This window comes from Vidua macroura, chromosome 8 (assembly GCF_024509145.1).
Source record: "Vidua macroura isolate BioBank_ID:100142 chromosome 8, ASM2450914v1, whole genome shotgun sequence".
Lineage (NCBI taxonomy): Eukaryota > Metazoa > Chordata > Aves > Passeriformes > Viduidae > Vidua > Vidua macroura.
In genome coordinates this window covers 9,335,601-9,359,775 of record NC_071578.1, presented here as the reverse complement: position 1 = coordinate 9,359,775, position 24,175 = coordinate 9,335,601, and the positions used below count along the sequence as shown (strand labels likewise).

Genomic DNA, 24,175 nt, shown 5'->3' with positions numbered 1-24,175 from the left:
TCCCTTTCTTCATTATTCAAGAGTCAAGTGAATTGCACAATGGGCAAATGATTACATTTGAAAGATGTATTCATCTGAACAGTGATACTTTAGATGAGCACAGAAAGTGGATTTAAACAAAGAAGGGAAAGTATTGAGCTTTCTGTCACCTGTAACAAATAGCAAAGGAAAGATCATATTCTCACCATCTTGAAAACCCCATGCATGCAGACACTTCTGTCAAAAAGTAATAGTTTGAATAAATATTGAGCCATAACCTGCTCAGACTTCAAAAATAACTAGCCTGTTAAAATTCATGGAACCCCTGCAAACCTACAGAGAATTCATCATGGCACTTGTCATCCATTTTCTTAATAATTAAGTCTTGAGGGGAAAAAATATTATTTTCATTACCTGATTTTTTTTTTCCAATCTTATGAAAAAACACCCAGTGTTTGTTTGTAGGTCTACCTTCAGCTCCTCATTTTCAGAACTGGGACATAGGTAATATTTGCACAGCTGATCTAGGTTATTTTATGTCATTGGTTGTGTGCTTTGGTCATCGAGATCACAAACTACAGCATCACTGATTTGCAAACCACAGGAAACACAGATGATGTACAGAGACAAGCCTGAACTACAGAACATAGCCCATTGCTTTCCAGGACTTATGTGTTTTCTCATACCTGCTTTCAAAACAAGCTGAAAAAAAGTTACCCACTATTAGCAGTTCAGCAGGACCTCTGACCAAGAGCCTCCCCTGCCAGACTCAAGGATGACACACTCAGTGTTCCAAGTGGCTCAGTTCACAGTTTTTAACAGTGAACTGATCAATAGTTTTAATTCATTAGGAATAAACTGTATAGGTGAAAGGTGACAAAACACCACAACTTGGATTAATTTGCTGTTCAAATGAGGTAAAATGCCATGTACTTTATGCACCAGAGAGAACAAGTGAAGAAGGAAAAGCAGTTACAGCTTTATACATACAGCTAGCTCAGGTAACTGGCTTTGTTCCCTTCTCAAGTGACTCTGCTATGCTTCCCCGCCTTCCTGCCCCACCCCCACTGGTTTATAAAACACATCTAGGAGCCTAAACCACAGATCGTGTCAGTCACTCCAGATCTTTTGAGTTGATGATGCAATATTCACTTAGGCTGAATGGGGACCTGCCCAACTACTAATTATTAGTATCTGTTGCATACCTTGTAAAAACCTTGAATCAACTTCCTTGTTTCTCACATGCAAGATGCACCACAGACAGAAGCCAAGAGACTTTAACATTGGTGCCACCTCCTTGCACCAAATTTGGAAAACCCTCCTATTCATTTTCTTTCATCTTCCTTAAAGTGGCATTTTCTAAAACATAAGAGGAGGTTGCAGCCAAGGTCTAGGATGCTGTGTTGGCACAGGTACTTCCACTTTTATTCATATCCACTGATACAGGCAGGTTCCCTTACACCAATTGAGAATACTTCCGGTCTTAAGTGAAAAGTGTTAGTATTAATTTACACTTCAGATATCATACAGGAGTCGAATCCCAGCACCAGACAAACCAGACCTAGATCAACAAAAGCTTTATTATCTTGACCAGTCAAAGAATCACAGAATATTCTGAGTTAGAAGGGATCCATGAGGATCATCGAGTCCAACTCCTGACCCTGCACAGAACCGTTCCCAAGAGTCACACCAAGTGCTTGAGAGCATTGTCACTCTTTGAACTCTGTGAGGACTGCTGCTGTGACCACTTCCCTGGGGAGCCTGTTCCAGTGCCCATCAGAAGCTTTTTCTAATATCTAAACTAAACCTCTCCCGACACAGCTTCCACTCCCTTGGGTCCTGTCACTGGTCATGAGGAAGCTGTTCCCCTGTCTCCTCCACACTGAACAAACCAAGTGCCCTCAGCAGCCTCTCATATGGCTTCCCCTCAAGGCCCTTCACCACCTTTGTTACCCTCCTTTGGATGCTCTCTAAAAAGTGAGTGCTGAAAAAATTACTATTTAGTCCTATCTCTTGGATCATGTGCAGAAAATGTCTTCCAAAGATCATATCCACAGCCTTTGGAAGCAAAGTCAGGAAGCTCTAACTGCTAGCCTAGCCTGCATACCTCACCTCACAACTGTCTTTCTCAAGCAGCATTAAGTACAGGTGCTCTCTGATTCCCATTTCAGAGATAGAGGAAGGCAAAAAACCCAAACCAAAACCATAGTTGTTTAAATCAACACCAAAAAAATCTCTTACAAAACAGGCTTGGTCTACTTGGCAGTTGAGCAAGTGCACTAACCTTTGCACAGTGTTGAAAGGGATGGTGCACCATGGTGAGACAACCAGCCCCCTGTACATCCCAACAGTGCTGAGAGCCCTGACCCCAAAGGAGTGGCTACTTCACAGACCCCTGGGGCTGCAAGGAAAAACTGTGCCTCAGTGGCTGGACACGTTAAGGACAGGACTCTATACAAAGCATCTGATGAAAAATACTGAAATATGTTTGCTTGCTTAAAGTGCAATCTAAGAGGCACCTTTTCTCAGTGAAGCAAGACTTATTCAGTGCCCCTGCACACCTGGAGAAAATGAGAGCCCTATGAAAAACCCAGGGCTGCACCTTTCACAGGGCTGGGGTTAGTTTTCACAATGTGCTGCTCTCTTCTAACACTGTTGTGCAAGACTTGTATGTTTAACATTTCTAACCAGTCAAAATTGCTCTTTATATTTGATCAGGAATATTTTTTTTTTTTTTTTTTACCTTTGAACCTGTTGCAAGGCAGGTTCAAAGGTTACCTGGGTGCAGTGTCACCTGTTTATTAAAGCCACACTCTGATGACTCGGGGCTTAGTCCTGCCACAGGAGCTGGGGAAACACCACTGGAGCTGGGGAAGAACCAACCCTAGAACATCTCTGGGGAGTTGTAAAGCAGCAAAAGAAGCAAGCTGTACCAGCCCCTTCACCCTCCTCCAGCACTGAAGGAAGGTAAGAAAATCCCTCCTAGTCAGAGCCCGTGTTTCCCAAGTACTGGGCTTCCTGGTCCTGCAGAAAAGTACTGCAAGTGGGGTAATAACCTCAATTTGCTGCAATACCTGGATCTAATGCACCTGTCTTATCACCCTGTGTGCTGTTAAAGGCAACAGCTGCTTGTTATTAAAGAAGCAAGTCTGGGCTCAGGGGTGGCATCCAGGGAAATCACAGCTTGAACAAGAGCAGCTACCTGAACACTCCCTCTTGCTATAGACTGGCTGGAAGTAGAAACCTGTCTACAGTCCAGGCTGAAGCCATTTTCTTATCAATTTGTTAGTTATGCCTATTTAAAAATACAGAGAACAAAGTAGCAATGCCAGGCTCCCACTCAGACTAATGTTTAAACCAGGTTCCAAAAATATAAGAATATTTGTTTTCACAGCATCACAAGCAGTAAAAGGCTGCAATGTGCTAGGTCATTTATATGCACAAGCTTATTGGCAACATTTAATACAATAGAATCTAGCTTAATCCCTAACTAGGAACATAGAATCTGGGTATAATGCCTTTTGTAATGGTTTAAAAGCCCGTATCATAGGTTATGGCACACCAAACTGTTGCCTTTGCCTTGGTACAACTGCTTGTCCTAGCTATAGAGATGGAGCCTTCTCCAAGCTCTTGCTTGTGTGCAGAGAGGGTGTGGAGACAAAGATCAACCTGAAATCAAGCTGCAAGCAAGAGAACTGGAAAAAAGCATGCTGCTCTTCCAAGTCCTAAGCCCATCTCCTATCCATACCTCCTTTCCTGAGGAACTCACTTGTGCTCTGAGGAGATAATTTATGTTCCAGTACAGTTATTCTGCTTTACAAAGCTGGACATGGCCCTTGAAAAGCAGAACAGAGCAATAAAGAATTATTATGTTTATAGCATTAAGAAAACAAACTGGAATTTTAAAATCATTCTAATAAAGTGAGCTCACACCTCCCACAGACTCACAAAATTTAAGTCCAAGTTTTGAAGGGACAACACAGAAAATGGTACATGAAGACAATGCTTTCCTTTCACTTATTTACACCCTCTGCTATTTGCTGTGTGTAGAAAGGTTATTTTGGCATCTTTGGATAGCAAAAGCTCATGTTGTGCTATGACCATAAGGTGTGTTACAAAAGCTCACCTGATTCATCCTCTATGCAAAACTTTTTTGACAGTCACAACAGAAAGGAAACAACCTGAACTCCCCATATGCATAATTTACCTACTGCTCATCTTAAGTCACTAATGGGTATGATGGGTGCAGGTGTAAATTTTATATACATGCATGAAGAGAAGCAAAGGCTGAGATTCATAACTCTGCTTTGTTTTTTGACAGAAAATTACTAGCAAAAAAAAAAAGATCTTTGCCTTTCAAAAATCTGGAGTTTATTCAAATCATTTATGAAAAATTAAAAGCCTCAATATTTACATGTCACTTGTTATGCGTAACAGGGGAAGAGTGTCATCTAATTTATGTATTCTAATTTATGAGCATTGAACAGAAATGATCGTTAAGGAGAAGCTTGCCTGTGTGCATCCTTTAATCCAATTTATGTTGGAGCTGTGACACCCACTGAGCCCAGGCAATAGAGTGTAGCCTTACCAGCTCGTGGAGCCCTGCATCACATTCTGGGCCCCGGGCAGGCCAGGCAGGACCGTGCTGTGGGCTTGTTCTCCCACCCTACAGCACAGCAAAGTGAATGCACCCGAGGTACACAGCGCTGCTATCCAACAGCTGACCAATGACAGCACAAACTCACTGCTTCTTCTCTTGCCCTTGGAAAAATAACAGCCCGAGGCCAGATATCTGAAGGGGGAAAATGCTAAGAGAGGCACACAGAGCGGGTGATAATGGACCTGGCTGGGCTGGGAGCTTGCCTTGTCTCCCTTCTGTAAGCACAAATGCCCCCTGACAGGCACTATTAAAGCTGAAGCTCATAGCTTCTCTGAAATGCCACAAGAAGAGGTCTGGGAAGGAAAAGCCAAAGGCAGAGGAGTTTCATGAAGAAAAAGCTATTACTTTTTCATGCTCAGCTTACAGGAAAATCAGTGAATCAACCCTCAGTTTCCCTAAAAGATACCCACATGGCTAAATAATGCCACAACTACATGTAAGTTAGCTCTACCGGAATAGCGTAAAGATTACAGCAGCAATAAAAATAGAATTGCAATTAGTAGGGGCTACGTGTTTTAGCAAGCCAAGGTCCAGTACAGGTTGTATTTTGGATGCAAGCACAGGCTGTGTTAATTCCATCTCAGCTTTATGGTTTGTCTAGCTAAGCAGATTATTCTGAAATCATGCAGCATAGGAAAATTGTCAGATGGGGAAACTCCTAAGTGGAGAAACAATTCTAAAATCCGAGGTTAAGACAATAAAGAAAAGAGGTAGGCGAAATTACTGTCTTCCCATCCCTCCAAACCTACTGCAAAATTCCAGTTATATTAGACAAGCATTGAAGAGAAAAAAGGAAACTGCAATAGCTATAAACTTTTAAACAAAGAAATGAAACAAAAATCATAAAAAGAAAAATCCCTGTCATAGCAGAAAACAAAACTGAAGCCTGAAACATGATTCGCTGTTACCTGGTATAAATAATTGCACCTATGTATTATGTTTATAACAGAACAGAAAGAACTAGAGAGCTTTTGGGAAAAAAAAAAAAAGGAAAAAACTCAACAACAGCAACAAGAAACCAAATAAAACAAAACCACCAGCAAGTCCATTGCAGCAGTATATGAGAGATGCTGTAGTCACAACATTTTGTTGGTGTTACAGGCTACAAAGCTCTGCTCACCTTAACATATATGCAGCTATAGAGAGAAAATTGCTATTGTTGAGAATACAGCTTTATACATAGAAAAAATAATAGCAAACAGCTTAGAAATAATAAACTATAAATATAATTTCAAAATGTTTTGGTTTACTTTTCATTTATGTCTACTTTAAGCTGTTTTCATTAACAAACAAAAAAGCTCAATGGCTTTCTTTTGTGTGGGTGGATTGGGTTTTGTTTGTTTGTTTGGGTTTGGTTTTTTGTTGTTTTTGTTTTTGTTTTATTTTTTTTTAATCACTCCAGTTACCCCATGCAAGTTCTTCCCCTTTAAAGCTCCCCTTCCAATGTGCTTTTCTGCTTGCTAATTTATTTAAACTGGGGACAAGAAACTGGCTGTAGTTTTTGGCGTGAGTGTTACCTAAATGGTGTTGGTTTTGTACTGTGCTACTAAGCCTCCCTTTTACTTAAGGAGAAGAGGTTGATTTCCTACCCTATATTCAAAATGGGAGGTGCCTTTACTCACTAATTCTCATCTCAATACATGCTCTGCCATATTTTCTGTGTAAGTAATGAAGTTTTACTGTATTTGTTTTATTGCTCATGAGTTTGCTTGTTGTTACTCACATGGGCTTTACTAAATCCAATGTGCAATTGCAGTGATTAGATGCAGGGTTCAAGATAATGAGTTTTTCAGGAGCCTCCTAGGAAATCTCAGGTAGTGTGCTATCAGTTAAATGTGGACCTTGGGCTGAGTTAAGTTCAGATACATGTTTGTTCTTTGCTCTTCATAATTGAAGTGCTGTGATAATATGAAGTAATGGACATTAATATCTAGAAACTTTAAGTGCTACCTTTTCTCTGTGTGGCTAAGGTGCCTAGTGATAATCTAATTTTCTTAGGAGTTCTATGTGAATTTTCAAGTCACATAGTCCTGTGCTTTAGTCCTTGCTGTTCATACCATGCCCTATCACTAGGGACAACTTCCTATTAATATAGTTTTGATGCACAAATGCACTTTTTTTGATACACCTCTTGCATTTTTTCAAGAAGTGAACATGTATTATCCATTAGGATAAACAGTAACAGAACCTGCTATACTGACTGAATTTTAAATTCTTAAAAACTTAAAAGGGCCAGTTGTGCATGTTTCTGAGTAGACAGTTTCAAGGAGAAAATCTGATATAAAGACTATATGAAAGCTTAGCTTTTCAATTTATCTGAGAAAATAACTTTTAGTACTAAGTAGTCTCATGATGGTGTTGCCCTCTTGATGGAGAGACGGTAATACCCAGCACAGTAAAATTCCTTATTAAAAAATGGCCTTTCTATTTAAACATACTGAAAGCTTGAATTCAATTGCAAGGCTCAGAAACCACAGCACTCTGCTTCCTGAAAGTTACTGAGGCCTTGTCCTTTCCCACCCTGTAGCAGATTGTTTCTCAGCTAAGATCAAAAGGTGCTTGACCTGTTTGGCTCTGACTCTTTGAAGAGGTACTCTAAAAGCAAAGCCTCACTGAAGCATATCCTGGACTTAATGCAGGTTACTGAGGACTTTACTTTGTTTTTTGTGTGGCTTTGCTCAGAAATCACTGCTGAGCTTTTGTGCTTCTTCTCTCTGGATGCTCAAAGTTAGATGTTCCTAAACCCTGTGGAACACAAGACTTCAGCTGCATCAAGGAGGAATATGTAAAACAAAGTTTCCAAGGAGTAAGAACTGGCAAAGTGGCTCACATCTGCAGGAGGACACCAGGCAAGAGCTGCACTGCGTAAGCAGATGGAAAGAGTGAGTTACTGATGGTTAAGCAACTAATTAGTGTAGGTGGCTGTACTCCACTTTTCCTGCTTGTAAACAGTCGGCGTTACCTTACTAATGCTGAGAAAAAAGATGTCACGATCATGCCAAAAGCTTAGGCAAACTTGATGCAAAGTACGTAACTGCAGAAGACATTCTCCCAGGCAGTGCAGACTGTTGCTTCTAAAATTGTGCAAGTATCAGAGGCTGCTTTGTTGACTATAATGAACTCTTGCAATGGAGATTACACTGATTTTTCTTCACATTTGTGTACTCAAAAGTACAAAGATCAGCCGCTTTCCAGTGGAGAGAATCTCACGTGGAGAGCATAGAGAATAACTTTAATTTCTTTTAGGTAATGAAGGAACAGCTGTAAAGGGGGAGGTACAGTAGAAATGTGTACTCCTGAACTCAAGGCTGTAAATGGTATCACTCTAATCTCTTCTGATAAAAACTAAGCCTTTGACTCTGGAGCTTAGTGCATCTTATCCCTGACCATTGATCAGGGCAGACAACCTAAGTACACTTTCAACTGTCCAGCATCTTATTGCACAAGAAGCTCAACAGTTGGTTTGAGACATCCTGTGCATTTTGTATCCCTGGGAGTTGAGCCCTCAAGGGTTTCAGACACTCCACCTCTGACCCCTCTGATGTTTGGAAAGGCAACTGGTGCTCAGACTTACCCTGCAGTGGAAGTGAGTGTCTGTGCAAAATGCTCTGTTTTTTTCTTGTTCTGCACTGAGTTTTCACTAAATTGATATAGATCAGGTATTATGTATGCACAGGGCACTTGGATTTGTGGGTTGAAGTCTGGTTGTAGCTGTTCCATAGCACAGATTTAGGCTGCAGCTGCTCTCTTGCCATGAAAGGTCTATTGAGTACAGATTCCTGTCCTCTCTCTGGCCTTTCTGCTTTGATGGCAGCAGGATTAAGTGGCATTTGGATAATACCAGAGGTGATAAATTAGCAGCTACTTGGATTGACAAATTGTTACAGTAAAAGCTCTAGGCATATGAAACAACTGTCCTGATTCTGGGGGTTGAGACAAATTTGCTGACAATCTCTTGCCACAGCTTGAATAACACACCCCGTGTGCTTTGATGGAAGAGACCAAAGCCCATTTGTGGAAACGTTGGAAAATAAAAGGAAACACTGTCACTATTCTATTAATAAAGTAAGGGAGTTGAAAATAGTTTTTCAGATATGAAAAAGATTTTGTTTTGTATTACCTAGATCTGTGTTTTTGTGCATCTGTGCTTTTTTTTATGGAACACTAACTTCTCTATCTTTAAAGGGTATATATGCAAAGTCCTGCATATGTAGTCTCAGTCAGGGCTGTAAGTGGGCTAATGAACACTAGAAGTTACTGAAAACACCCACCAAACCCTAGGAGCTAATGAGCATATAATACTTCCCAGACTTTAGAGAAACTTGTCAATAGGTCTTGCTTTAAATTAAAAATTCATTCAAATATAACTGAAAATCATCCTTGACTACCTATAAGTATGCTGGGTGGGCTACAATGGGATTAGACTACTGTCTGATCTTTCTTTTTTTTTTCTTTTTGTGCAAGAGACTTATGGAATCAATTCAGAACCAGAAGGCAATTTTTTTTGCTGTGTTAAATGATCATTTCTTGATTACGTGTTCTCTCTGGACTTTGAGTTCTTTGCTCCAAGCAAAAAAATCATATCCTTCAGGGCTTGATGTTCAGTCCTCCTAGATGTCCTGGTACCAACTACTTTGCATGTGAGCCAGTGAGAACAGGAAAATACCCTAATGGAAAAATTTTCAGTGACTTGTCTACTGCTGCACGGAGCATTTGGGGTTACTGGGTTCTCTGATCCTTATCACAAAAAGGTCAGACAAGTGTCTTCAGTAAATTTGCTGTCAAATAAGTCCATGTAACAGACAGTAGCTATTTGTGACAACTGCTCTGATCTGTCTGACCTAGTCAAACAGCGTAAATGTAAGCCATAAAAATAAGTTCAAGAAGAGGACTTGGTGCCGTAAATTAGATAGTTTTGTTTCTTACCTCTAGCATGATACTCTAAAAGCAACCAATCATTCATGGTTTCTGGGAAATCATCTGAAAAGTACTATTAAAATAAGCAGATGAGAGCAGACTTCAGCGAATAAAACTGGTGCAGCTGTACAGGCCTGTGGTCTCTCTGGTTACCTGCATATAGTTCTATTCTCTCACTGCTGACTGAAAAATTTTATGACCAGGAAAGAGTAATGAGAAATGCACTGAGTGAAAACTCCTTTTGGCCATCTGGGCATGGAAAAAGACTGGAAAAGTGCCCAAATTGATTGCTAATAATCAATATTAAGGGGCATTTTAACATGAATATTCTGGCATCCCTCTAAAAAGATGTGAGAATAGATGTGTCAATCTAGAAAGCTTCCAACATATAAATGGTGCAAATGTGATTTGCTCTGTCACTTGGATTTAGTAATGGGCTCTAAGCTAATGGAATAAAGTTTGTATGTTCCACCTTTCATGATGGAGAATGGAGATGCCTCTATCTACCTGCCTCAGTGCTCATGCTATAAAAGTGTCTTGCTCATGTTAATGAAAGAGGAAATAGAAACCACAGACCATATGCAGTTTAACTAAGGTTTAGAGTAGAAAAGAGAACTAGGGAGTTGGTATTTCTCAGCTGTGTAGGTGATGTGCATCTGGCAGCTTGGACTAGCTGAAAAGCCTCTGAGGTACCCTTTTCTATCCAGATGCTGAGCAGGGAAAACATGCCTTTTTTACCAGAGAACACACCAGAACTGCTGATTAACACTGCCACTGGAAACTACAAAACTAAATAAAATAGATATAGATAATCTAAATGATCAGTCTGGGCTCAGAGACCCAGATTCTGACTTCAGGTCCTGTCTGAACTTCCTATTGGTTTGTAAAATACCCTCAACTTCATTAGAATTATAGTTAAAGGGTAACTGGAACTCATTGCATCAGGACTCCTGGTATTCTTCTTGTGCAGGCATTTAGTTGATAGCTGACATATTATCTACTAATGGGGTTCCTTTGATTCTGTATGAAGGAGTTTGAAAGAGTGTTGTTATTCATCTTGCAAAGTGTGAGGTAGTGTGTCCTGCATAGATATTTAGGCACTAGGAAATAAAGTTGCTGAGATGTGAGCTGATTGAGACAGAAAGCAGTCCTTCCTCTTGGCAATTCAATCTTAAAACACATCAGAACATTTTGGAGACAAAAGTGCTTGTTTCTAAGGAAGAAAGCTCAGGTCTCTATATCCTTCTAGAAAGTCTGCATTCTCAGATTTTGCTTCCCTGTCCTTGACAGAAGATACCCTGGGGAATGCAAGCAGCAGAATTGTTTCTGTATTTCCCAGTTAGACTTCCATTGCACACATTGACTTCCAGGTCACCACTTCCTAGTGGAGAACAACTTTCACAGTTTTGATTTGTGTTGTTTTTTTGGCTGACCACACTGTCACTCTCTGAAATATTTGTCTGGCACAACCAGTAAAAGCAGCTGACAATGAATATACTGTTTTCCTGCAGACATATATGTAGGTGTATCAAACATGTAATTTATTAATACCCTTCCTATTTCAGCAAAACCATTTCCTATTGAACACTTAACAATATTGAGGAATTTTCTTACTTCCACAATTCACATCCTTGAACCATAGGCATTTTTTAGTTATACTTGGGGAGATAGATTTGGGAAATTATAAACTGGTTTTCTTCAGGCAGATTTTTTTACTTAAGGATGGAAAGAATCTGTTCCTTGTCTGACTTCATCAGGCTTCAGCTTTCTGTGGAGGTGGATGCAGCATAGATTAAGATTTATGGGGACAGGTGACTTAAGATCTCTTAAGAGGCTTAAAACATTGCATAAGTGTGCTTCACTATTGTACCAGGACTCTCCGGGGGCAAACTGCTGAAATGATTTGCAGTATTGTTCAACAAGCTACTTAAGTAACCATGGCTCCTAGGTAATTAAAGCTTCTAACTCAAGTCTACTAAACCTCCTATTTGTTTCAGGTTCAACTCTGGCTCCACTGATCCAGTACAATGATCTGGATACTTCAAGTGTTGTTTTCACCGCTCCCAACACCAGCATTGATCGGTCTCATTGCATTTGGAGCTGTCATCTTCCTGTGGGTGATAAGCAGGCCAAAACCCCTTTTACCTCCTGTTGACTTGAACAAGCAGTCAATAGGAATTGAGGTAATGCTTTCTCTGCTTGTAGGCATGGTCTGTTTGGAGCTTAATCTGAATACTGATCCATTCTGACTCCGGGTGTCAGTGGAAACTCTCCTGGCTGATGTGCACAGCCTTCTCTCCCAGGTGTACAACTCAAGAGTACGGTGGGGAGATGAGAAGTCTTAAGATGTTATGATGAGAAACAGCAACTTGTTCCAACCAGGGTTAGGTGGGATTTTTACCAGATGGCTTTGGCTGTCACTGACTTTTTCCTGTATTTTCAATGCACTGTATCAGCTTTGAAACTGGTGCTAGACTTCATGTAATAAGGCAAGTGGTAGCACTCAGTCAAGGCCTCTCAATAACCTGAAACTCAATGTTAAGGTGGGCCATCTAAAAAATTCCTTTGCATGTGACCGAGTAGATCAAAATCAGGAAGGGAAAAGACTTCCCTAACAATGCAATGCTATTGAAATGCTTTAAATTGGAATGATGAGAGAATGAGGAACAAACAATATTACATCTGGTCTGCACTGTTTCATAAGCATGCTCTGTTCCTAGGGAGGAGCCAGAAGAGCTGCACTCTTGACAGAAAATAACCTGCTTTCTTATTACTTTGAAGATGCTAAAACCCTGTATGAAGTTTTCCAGAGAGGAGTGAGTATTTCTGGTAAGCTTTGCATCTGGTAGTTAGTACTTGTCTATCACAAGTAAACAAAATTTTTCCAAGATCCTTTTCCTTGTGCTGTGGTAATAATGCAGGCTAGCAAAAGCTCTTCTAACCATCTGTGGGGTGGAGAGACAAGTGACCACAATTCTCCCTGTCCCAGTTTAGTACTAGTCTTATTTGGGAGACTAGGCAGGAACAAATACTGGAAGCTGAAAATGGTAGAGTTCAGTCAAGAGTCAGCAGATACAAAGCATCAGAGGAACTGGGGGGGAAACACCTCTCCTTTGTCTTATGATGTGAGTTTTCCTGTGAAATTACTGCCTGTTTACAACAGATATGAATTTGTGCATGTCACTTCACAAGTCCTGTGCATGGAAATGTGTGATGGTCTGCAAGGTATTTCAACCTCACATGGGTTGTGCAAGCGAACAAATATCACCAGATCTTAGAAGTATTGCTCGTAAGGATAAAGTTAGCAGTCTTACAACCTTGGTGTGGGCAGAGTGCTTAACTATGGACACTGACCTGCTCTCCATGCAGTTACCTGAATGCCTGACAGAAAGCATTTCCCACTTCAAGTGTTTCTATTGTAGTGTTATGCAACTTCAGTACTGAGCTTTGAAATTGCTTTTCTGAACTCTTTCATTAGGAAATGGTGACTGTCTAGGCTACAGAAAACCCAAGCAACCTTATCAGTGGCTGACATATAAACAGGTGAGTATTGTAAATGACAAATGAATTCATTTGGGATACTGCCTCGTAACACTAAAATGGGGGAATAACTATCTTGCAGGTTTCAGACAGAACTAAATACCTCGGATCAGGGCTTTTGCAAAAAGGATGCCAACCATCACCAAATCAGTTTATTGGCATTTTTGCTCAGAATAGGCCAGAGGTAAGCAACAAATTGTGTATTCTTTTCTACAGTATTCTGACACCTTATGGTGAGAGGATAGTCTGTATATAAATAGCTTCAGGCTACGTGAGGAACAATCACAACTTTTTCCTTCCCAATTCCCTTTTTACTGGCTGAGCACATACCATTCCAAGCATGTAATACAATGACCTCTCACAACTCTTATTCTCATGGGCGTGCTCCTTCCATAACCCCTCACTGCCATGTGTGTGGGCTTGTCAAGCTGTATGAAGTCTGTAGGCAATCCTGTCTTGAGAGCTCCTAGTTTTCCTTAGTTGTGCTGTTTTCTCTTTTCAGTGGATCATTTCAGAGTATGCCTGCTACACCTACTCAATGGTTGCTGTTCCACTCTATGACACTCTGGGACCAGAGGCCATTGTATATATTGTTAACAAAGGTAAATATTGACTTCCACTCTTTCATAAGGATTTTTCTAGGAAACTTTGTTTTGGGAGGGCTAAGTTCAAGGGAATTTGCAAAAATCAGAGTAACCTGACTGCTCTTATAGACAATTTCTTAGTGAAGCTGCTTTGCAGGGCACATGGTTCAATGCCTACAAGAATCCAGTGGGCTTCCTATGTTTCCTAGTATCTTGATTGCAAGACCACTGAAGGATCTGCTAGATCCTGTGGATCATTCTGCAATCAGAGTGCTCAACTATTTGCTATTTGAGATTTTGCAATCTTGAACTCCCACACTGCCAAACAATCAGATAATGCAGACAGACTTGCATGTAAATTAAGACTAGATGTGTATATCTGTCTGATTCAAAGTTGTAGGATGAATAGTGGAGGAGGGGAATGTAAAGATATATCTAAATCTGTTTCATCTATCTGGTTATTGCATGTTCTACAGAAACAGCATCTAGCAGGCCATCATGGAATAAACTGGCAAGGAAGTTAAATAAATCTTCAGACTTTCTCCCCCCAGTCTTAAGAGATATATCGGGGGAATAAATCACTGTTGTTACAGTGATCTGGGATCCATCCCAAAAATAGGATTTGCCAAGCAAAACCACTTCAACAGTTGTGGTGGTGAATCTTGGAAACAGGTGTTGACTTGGGATTATACAGCTGTAATTTACCTGTCTAACTGGCAAATGGCAGGCTCAGGCAAATCCAATTCCTCTGTTGACTTAAAGGAAAAGGCTTTTGTAACTGCATCTACAAGGAAGCTGAAGTATTAACTCATGAATTTTAGCTACCTCTTTCAATTGCGTCTTAATTTCTTTCAATTTAAGGAAGGTGGCTAAACATAAACAATATCATGGCAATACCAAAGGTTTCAATGCCCATCTTGACTGTGAGTGAAGATATTTCTCTTCAGCTCCTCAGCATTTGCCCTCACTTTATATTGCCAGAATATCAGGCTTGCCCAATCAGTATGGTAGGAGGAACCTTCTCAGCACTGTAAGCCAGCCACTGAATCCATATGAACAAATGCATATGGTACCAACCCAAGGTTATATTCTAAAAGTATGTGCTGCTGAGCTGTCACTGGCCTCGTGTCTTCTAAACAGACTTCTGATAATTTCTTTTCTGTAGGTGACATAAGCGTGGTGATCTGTGACACGCCTGCGAAGGCAGAGGTCTTGCTTAAGAGCTGTGAGGACAAAAAGACCCCATGTCTGAAGATTATTGTTCTCATGGATCTCTTTGATAAAGAGCTCAAGGACAGAGGCGCTAAAGTGGGAATTGAAATTCTGTCGCTGCAGGAGGTTGAGGTAGGTGGCTAAAGGCTTCTGTAATACCTTGCCAGCTAAACATCTTGATCTTCTGTGGCAGCAATGACACTTTAATGTAAGCATTACCCAGGTGTCATGCCTGTACCTGACATCTTAATGAGCAGTCATTTTGAAACTTGATATCTTTAGCTAAACAGAGTTGCAGAGTTCAAACAGTTGACTAAAGTTGTGCCCATGTGTTGTGAACAGCCAAGACTTGCTTAGCTTAATTTGTGATCCTGTTGTAACAGGATTTTTCAGGCTTCTAAGCTGGCAGTTGAATATAATTGGAACTCTCAGTGCAAATTACTGGCTGCTTAGACATCCCAATACTAGGCTTAAGCTTGCATACATGTAAAGAGATGTGGCCTACATCAAATTAAAAGAAAGCTCTCCACTCAGGACTTCCAAATTCCTTAAGTAGTTCTGATCAATTTCTACACATTCAAATGTGTCCTTTCCACACTTGCAGCAGACAGTTTTTCAGAGTTATGTGTATTGGATTCAGGAAGAGGTTTCTGTTTGAATGAGATAGAGTATCAAGAGGCAAAGTAGTAAAACAGGTGTTGCATTTGAAATGTAATTACTTATTCAACTATTGTGCACATCTCTTAAGCTGTGTTTTTTCTCTAACACAGGAACTGGGAAGAAACAACATCAGAGAACCAGTTGTAAGTATCTCCATGAAACAGCTATAGACTTGTAAAAGTAGTCTCTTGAAACACCTCTTGCTATGCTGCTAGTAGAGGAGGCTGGCAGATTTTTTTTTTTTTTTTTTTTTTTTTTTTGGTGAACCAGAATTCCTGATTCATCACAGTTAGGAATTGTATGTAATTACAGATAACCATCATAATCCTCACACTGACTTTATGTGGCTTTTTCTCTCTAGCCTCCTAAGCCTGAAGATCTTTCTGTTGTGTGTTTTACAAGTGGAACCACAGGTAAGAATTTATAGTGATGCTTCCCCACTGAAAGAGCCTCCCCATGCAGCTTCCCTGCATAAAAGTAAAGAAATCCTATGAATATGGATGTAAACCAGTAAATTAAAGCAGTGTCAAACTGCTCTTGCAGTTTTATTTGGGATACTGTCACTACAAGTCAAGTGCATACAATAAAGCTTCTTAGAACTGGGGGTAAGAAAAGCCAAATTCATGTTTTCTTACCCTATGAAAAATGCAGCCTCAAAGTTCAAGAGATTGGTTGTTCAACTGTGCATTTTGATCCACAGAGGCTAAAGCAAAAATCTTGTTTCAGCATTCTCTAAGCTACTCCCAATTGCTCTGCTGTTTCAGTATTCATTTCCTTTATGTAAGATCCATAGCTGAAAGCACTCAAGATGAGGCATATTTGTGATCTCTTGTGAGAATAATTGCTGGGATGAGCCGAGTACAAAGATAGTTCAAACTGAGCCAAACAAGACATGGGAAACTGCCAGCAGAAGCAGCCAGAGCCACAGCTCACCTTGCTTGATCTCTCCAAAGGTAACCCTAAAGGAGCCATGCTGACACATCAGAATGTTGTTTCAAATGCTGCTGCCTTCCTTAGATGCACAGAGGTAAGCTGCTCTCCAGGATATGTCCCACAGTCATGAAATCAGTTTTAATGGGAGCATTTTCTGTAAACCATTCACTCCCAGAAATGGATGCTTTCCTTAGTGCCCCTTTTTTAATGAGACAATACTACTGCAAGAAACTTGGTTTGAATTGAACAAGAACTTCTACATACAAGTTATTCTAGAATGAGTCAGTCTTAAATACCAAGAGTACTGAACCATCTATTTCAAGTCTTGCTGAAACATTAAACTAATTTTGATTTAGTGTGGCTGTGTGACAGCTGCAAATTTTGAAGAGGTGATGGATTAGCCTGAGCCTGAGTTGCTTCAGTCATTGGAAATGTCTGTCTCAAAGTACTCAAATTGATCCAAGTTTTATTTATTTTCCACTTAAAAGTAACTCAAGCAGGCAGAGAAAATGCTAACTTATTTCTACTTCCTTTCCCTAGAACACAATTGAGTGTACAAGTTCAGATGTTGCCATTTCCTATCTTCCTCTGGCTCACATGTTTGAGAGAGTTGTACAGGTATCTACAGATATATATATCTGAGCTTTTCTAAATCAAATTATAGTAAAAGACATTAGCAATCTGTATGTCTTCAAAACCTATTCACACAATAACTTTCCTTATTTTGTAATAACTGGGCACTGGAAATCATGCTGATTTTTATAGACTAATAATTATGGCTAGTGAAGCTAGGAATTCTGCTTGACTAAGGTTAGTCTGGTCAATTTTTAGACTGTGATATACAGCTGTGGAGCAAAAGTAGGCTTCTTCCAAGGAGATATCAAGCTGCTAACAGATGACATGAAAACCTTGAAGCCAACGCTATTTCCAGTTGTACCAAGACTGCTCAACAGAGTCTATGACAAGGTACGTGAGCAATTTTAGCTATGTTTTCTTTGTGTTCATATATCCAAACAAGCATACAAATACAAAATAATATTGAATATGTCATAACATTACCACTAGTTAATTACCCCTTAGCAAAAATAATTTTTTAGAATCCTTTCTGAGGAGATGGAAAGAGTTCTGGGAGTATAAGAACAGCATATCCAGTCATGACTGGGCTAAGTTTGTTGCTGTTAAGAAACAAAAACTTTGTTTACTTTTGTAATGCAAATGAATCAAGTGCACAACTAACAGGATCCCTGTTTCTCAAACCTGTGGCTGTAGTGTTTCAGTAGTAACATGAATTAGTATTGCCTTTTGGGTCACCTCCTAGATACTGCAGTGGCGAAGACAGGCCCTAGAACACTGAAGTAAGATTTGGTGCAAGAATGAATGTACAGATATGAGTTAAACCCAAGAGTCACTGGTACTTTTTCTTGCAGATCCAGAGCGGTGCAAACACCCCAGTAAAGCATTTCCTGTTAAATTTTGCTGTGTTTATGAAGATGGCTGAAATAAAACAGGGCATCATTCGAAATGACAGCATTTGGGACAAGCTAGTCTTCAAAAAAATTCAGGTAAGTTATTCCAAGTGTAAGGGAGCTAAGCAATGTAATATTGGAGGATCTGATGGCTTCTTTTTCACTTGTAGGAAAGCATGGGTGGAAGAGTGCGTATCATGGTGACAGGTGCAGCCCCTATATCTCCCTCTGTCCTGACATTTCTTAGAGCAGCATTAGGCTGTCAGGTAAGCTGAGTTTTCTTTTAAAGTAAGCCCTGTTTGACTATGCACAAATGAGTGACCAGTGATATAGCTGGGGTCCAGCTCAGCTTGTTCCTGGGGAAAATGCTGTCAGTCTTGGGCATTTACAGACTGCTTCAGCCGAGTTAACTGTAACAGGAAAAAAATTCTGCAGGGCCCACTTTAAACTACACTATGAAAAAACTAAGCTGTAGGCTCTGAGAAGAGGAACAGAGTAGCAGAAATAGGAACATGCAGTACTTATAGTCAGGCAGCTGCCTCTGAATTTTGTGGCTTATTCTGACAGTCAATGAGCTCCCAATGTAGCACATTTGAGAACAGAAAACAAGGTGACTGAAGCAAAATTTGGATAGGTGAACTTTAACATCTGATTGCACCAATAAGATCAAGATATCTTAAAGGCAAAGGTTGTTTTGGCTTCCTTCCTAAGAAAACTTGAGCACGGGCACAGTTGAAACTGAGGCCTTTCACACCAAGGACTTGATGTTCAAGGAATACTCATCCTTTCTTGCACAGATCTTTGAAGCTTATGGCCAGACTGAATGCTCAGCTGGATCCACTTTCTCAATGCCTGGAGACTGGACAACAGGTATGGGAGCTGAGGCTTGTGAAGTCTCCCAGAGCTGTCCACATAAAGGGGCACTCAAGCCTAGGTGCTGTAATGCTTTTAGTTTAATGAAAATTAAATCATGGGTACTCAAAGTGGTTCTTGGTAGCAACAGTCACCTGTCTGTTTAATAGGCACTAAAATTCTTGACTCAACCAGATGAGGAACACCGGTGTAAAGTTTCATAGGTCAGTTTAGACTTTGTCCCAGAATATAGGAAAGGAATAGAGAGAGCTGAGCAAACTGGATAGGGACTTCCCAAATGGCCTTAAGAAACTAGCTCTGTCTCCTAAATTACATGTTTTACTCAAAAATATTAGACATGATACTTGACTATTTTCCTTGAAGAACCTTGAAGATTTAGCTTCTATCTTAGCAGTACTGGATATTCTAAATTCAGACTCAAGTCACCATCTTTGTGAACACAGTAACTGCAAAGCATAATGAGGATGAAATGCAAATGAATAGCAGGATCTATGAGAGGGGGTCCTGAGGAGGCATGAGTGGTTCAGTGGTTAGTGGCTGGTGTGGTAGATTACATCAACAGTGCTCTAAGCATCAAGACTTACCTGCTATTTGTCCTACATTAACTGTCTGAAAATGGCATTGCAACAACTTGCTTGAACATTTGAAGCCAGACTCCTTTAAATAATACTGGCTCATGTTAAAGCAGTGAACAAACCCATTAAGTATCTACTATCACTGCAGCCTTTTTTTGTTGATTTTTTTTTCTCTTAGGCCATGTTGGAGCCCCCCTGGCTTGTAATATCATAAAACTAGATGATGTGGAAGAAATGAGCTACTTCTCTTCTAACAATGAAGGCGAGGTAGGTACCATCTCCTATGCATGTCAAGAAATACTGAAACCTAAGACTTGGTGACTAACAGTGTTCCCTACTTGCTATAGGTCTGCATTAAAGGACCAAATGTGTTCAAGGGTTATCTGAAAGACCCTGAGAAGACAGCAGAAGCAATTGATAAAGATGGCTGGCTCCACACTGGAGACATAGGAAAGTGGTTGCCAGTGAGTAGCTGCTTAACACAAACCATCTCTTGCATGTGAATTCCTGTTACTTCACAGTATTCTTTAAAGATGGAATTCTAGGACAAAAGTCTTCACACAGTAGATTCACTAGGTAACTTCAGGAAAAGCTGCAAAGACCAGTTAGGTTACAGGATATCAAATAACACCTGCTAGGCCCATTGTTAAGACTATTCTTCACTGTAGAAGTGATCTAACAAGGTGTCTTGGTTTCTGTCAGAGGAGAATAAAGGAACTGTCTAACCATGTCCTGAGCTAACTGGAGAAATTACACAAACTCTTCTCTCTGTAGAAAGCAAAGACCAATACATGGTTTCTAGACTAGTTCCAGATGTGCCTTTCACAAACAAAGCCTGTTTGTCTTCTCTTATATAAGCAAGACAGTGACTTGGAACTAATGACCTCCACTTTTAACTTCTAGAATGGGACGCTGAAGATCATTGATAGGAAGAAGAATATATTTAAACTTGCACAAGGAGAATACATTGCTCCAGAGAAGATAGAAAATGTCTATATCAGAAGTGCTCCTGTAGCCCAGGTCTTTGTACATGGGGAAAGTCTGAGGGTAAGTGATGAGTATCCTGGAAGATTTTCTTCCACAAGTTCTGGATGACCAGGGCACAAATGTATGCATGTACAAGAGTCCTTGAACAAAATCTGTTCCTAAGAGAGCCGAGTTTACAGAAAGATGTTCTCAGACCTACAGACTTGCCAAGTGACAACTGGCATTGTTGCAAGCTGGGTAAAGGCTGATTACATAATTGTGTGGGATTAGTATATCAGGTCATTTCTGTGCAGTTTAGATTCATAGAGTAGTCCCCCCTGCAATAAGCAGGGACATCTTCAACTCGATTAGATTGTTCAGAACCCCATTCAGCCTGACTTGAATGTTTGTAGGGATGGGGCATTTGCCACCTCTCTGGGCAACCTCTGCCATTGTTTCACCACCCTCACACTTAAAAAAAAAATCCTTGTATTTAATATAAATTTACTATCTTATAGTTAAACCATTACATCTTGTCTTATTGCCAAAAGCCCTATTAAAAACGTGTCCCCATCTTTCTTGCAAGCTTTTAGTTTTGAAAGGCCACAAAAGTCTTCCTAGAGCCTTCTCTTCTTCAGGCTGAACAACCCCAGTTCTCTCAGCCGTTCTGCACAGCAGAAGTGTTTCTCCATTCCTGTGCCACAGAGGTGTTACCTATGCCAGCAGAGACCAGTCTTCAATCTGCAAACTAGCCAAAAGTAATTGCTGGATCATTCAGCACACATAACAAACTGCATCAGTACTTCAATTACTGCTGTCACAACTCTCAGTGACTTGGAAATCCTCATAGCAGCTACCTTTGAAACTCTGAAAATGCATGGAGATGTACATGTGATTTCTCACAGAACAACTGCCCACAAGCAAGCTCACAAAGACATTTGATATGCCTTAGCTTGGTCTCAGCCTATTTTAATTTTTTTTGTTTGTTTTCAGTCTTTTCTAATAGGTATAGTGGTTCCTGATGCTGAGATGCTTCCAGAATTTGCAGCAAAACTGGGAGTAAAAGGTTCCTTTGAAGAGCTCTGCAAAAACCCTGTGAGTGGAGTTGTGTTCAGTGGGTTAGAGATAGAATTTAATTCTAAGTCCAATCCTACATTACTCTGACTTTGTTCTATCCACTTCCTTTTCAGTAATTTGAACTGGTTTAATGCTGGGTGAGTCATGCAAGCAGCCTTACAGCAAAAACTGGAACTGAGTATACGTGTCTCTTGTTTAAAGGGCTCTTGGTGCTTCTTTTCCAGTGAGAAGATAGACATGATTTTGTAGTGGCCTTAATATGATAAATCTTGAATGTTGAAATATGTATTCTTGCCATTCTCAGTTGTCCCTGACTGGGCAAATGGTTATGGTTTTGAGCTGCAATTACAGAATGACAGCTTTACCCACACTGCTTCTGCTGTGTTTCTTCTAGGCAGTGAAGAAAGCTATTTTGGATGATATGACCAGACTGGGGAAAGAGGCTGGCCTTAAATCCTTTGAACAAGTGAGTACTTTCAAATCCTGCTTGTCACTAGCACCTGTATTGCTAACAGAGTGCCTGGGAAGTCTTCATTCCTGCTACTGCCTGTACCAGGAGGGGCCCTGAGGCAGCTGCCCCAGACACCTGATTGAAGCATCAGTGAAACACTGGCTGCCTGTCCCTGTACCAGGAGACCAGGGGCTGTGAAGGGCAACCATAGCGATTGTCAAGAGATGGAGTGGAGGTTCACAACAGGGTGTAGGGGCTGTTCTGGAATTCCACCTTCCTGCTGTGTCAGCCGAAAAAAGAGTTTAGTTACTGGATCTCCTGGGACTGAATTCTTGCCCAAGGACCCTGGGAAGAACTGTTGTTTGTCTTCTAATGATGTGTCATGCACTCAATTGTTTTCTTTTAATAGGTTAAAGACCTGTACATCCACACAGAGTTGTTTTCTGTAGAAAATGGACTCTTGACACCAACAATGAAGACAAAGCGAGGAGACCTTGTTAAATTCTTCCAAAAGGAGATTGAGGCTCTCTATTCATCTACTCAGGAATAAATGGCTAGTTTAATTTAAACTGCATGGAGTAGTTAAATCTGTGACACTACATGGCCTATAGTGAAGACAGGCTTGAGTGGAGGGGAACAGGAACTTAAATTTATTTGTTTCTAGTACCTGAGAAAAATGACTTGTGGATGAAGACAGCTGAAGTATAACTGACAACTTGCAGTGTTAACATCCTGTGGGACTGAGCATCAACTGTCTAGGCTAAGCCAGAACTTTCATCTGTCTTGGACTGCGACTGAAATGCAGTAACATACAAGAACCTCAGCCTTTAAAAGACAGCTGAATGCACTTCTCACTGTCAAAAGCAAATCTTGTTTTCCTGCTGAAACTATGAACTCCTCTGTGACCTGTTGTGGATTGATCTGCAATCAGACTGAACACGGTATGAATTCATGCTAATGTGTTTAGCAAACACGGAAGTGAATTTCCTGTTCCTAGTCCTGGACCACATGGTACAAGTTGTTTATAATGAAAATGAGTAATTATTTGCAAAATACATTTGTCTACAGCAAAAGTGCCTCTTTAGGAGGCACTGGATCAGTTTTTGCACATTTTCAAATGAAATGGCAGTGTTAAAGCCTTTACAGTTACGAATTTGAGCCAAATAAGTGTAAAACTTTAGCTGTCAATCCTAAGGATATAGGATGCAATAAATTGAGAGTGCACAATCAAACTAAAGCCTGTGTGAATTACTTGTGGCTCTGCTGCAACCACATTGTTAGCTGCCTGGCTCTGTGTGGCTGCAGCTAGAACACAACTGCTGCAGAACATGAACTTGTTCCCTACACTATCACTGGTCAGCCACAGCTCCAGCCATGAGGCAGTAATATAGTGTAGTCCAGATTTGCTCGTGTAGTCTAGTTGCTCCTCTACCCAACTTTCTTTTCCTTGTCTTCAGCTTAGGCTGAGGTGAAAGAATGAATTTACCACATGAAATAAGATGTGAGATTTTCTTTTGTTAAGCTGCTGCTTTAGAAAATTATTTAAGCACGATGAAAACTTTATGTTTTCCATCAGTCTGTGCTGTCTCTGCTGAGAGCTCCTCCCTGTCCCTGCAGTAGTCAGCTCTAGCAGTTCAAAAGGCAATGATAATAAGGATGCAACATGGGGAAGGTGTATCCTTAGCTTTCCTAGGCGAATTCTCTTTGCAGACAAAAATTGTTTTCCCTGTCTTGTTCAGACAGCTAGTGGCTTTTCCTCTCCCTCTTTAATGCTCTTGCTCAGCTATCCCAAAATGAAAGCAAGATTTATCAAAAGATCCCCCTCTTGCTGTTAGGCAGCTCTAGCTTTGACTAGTAAAAACAGCTGACCCAATTATTTTTCTAGTCTGGGCCCAAAGACCTTGACATCTTAGGGTAACCATTGAGTCACTTACTGTGCTTGTCAGAAATGTGAGGCTATAAAGGCATCATTGAAACTGCATGTAACGATGCTGCTTATCTTTCCTATCCTTTCTTTAAAGCAATGTGATGTGAAATCAGTGGTGGCCTAATCTTTTTCCCCAGGGGAGACTGGGGAGAAAAAAAAAAAAAGCAGGGAAGAAGAAATGTATCCCAGAACTGGTTTTGGACACAAAAATGAGCAAGTTAGTTAGAGAGAGTAAATCCAGTGCAACTGAGATCTGCAGAAACTCGAGGCTGAATCCTGTGATGCCACCTGCTGCAGTGCCTGGAAAGTACTTTTGTTGATACAATAAACAGCGATGCTTCCCTGAACAGGTATG

At 40.5% G+C, this 24,175-nt stretch overlaps 1 protein-coding gene across 1 annotated transcript; it reads left to right on the top strand.

The window, feature by feature from the left end:
- Positions 1-2,826: 2,826 nt before the first annotated feature.
- Positions 2,827-23,125, top strand: ACSL5 (acyl-CoA synthetase long chain family member 5). The gene is made up of 21 exons (XM_053984452.1): positions 2,827-2,946; positions 11,554-11,739; positions 12,277-12,385; positions 13,035-13,099; positions 13,179-13,280; positions 13,599-13,698; positions 14,846-15,024; positions 15,663-15,695; positions 15,914-15,965; positions 16,506-16,579; positions 17,026-17,103; positions 17,317-17,451; positions 17,913-18,047; positions 18,122-18,217; positions 18,749-18,821; positions 19,578-19,666; positions 19,747-19,863; positions 20,303-20,446; positions 21,359-21,460; positions 21,837-21,908; positions 22,303-23,125. Exons 2-21 carry the CDS (start codon positions 11,584-11,586, stop codon positions 22,441-22,443), a joined length of 2,052 nt encoding a protein of 683 aa, XP_053840427.1. The 5' UTR covers positions 2,827-2,946; positions 11,554-11,583; the 3' UTR covers positions 22,444-23,125.
- The last annotated feature ends 1,050 nt before the right edge of the window (positions 23,126-24,175 follow it).

Coding starts and splice junctions, on each gene's coding strand:
- ACSL5 (XM_053984452.1), top strand. CDS start 11,584: ATGATCTGGATACTTCAAGTGTTGTTTTCACCGCTCCCAACACCAGCA. Junction 12,386..13,034: donor GAGAGGAGTGAGTATTTCTG/GTAAGCTTTGCA, acceptor CTCTTTCATTAG/GAAATGGTGACTGTCTAGGC. Junction 19,667..19,746: donor CTTCTAACAATGAAGGCGAG/GTAGGTACCATC, acceptor TACTTGCTATAG/GTCTGCATTAAAGGACCAAA.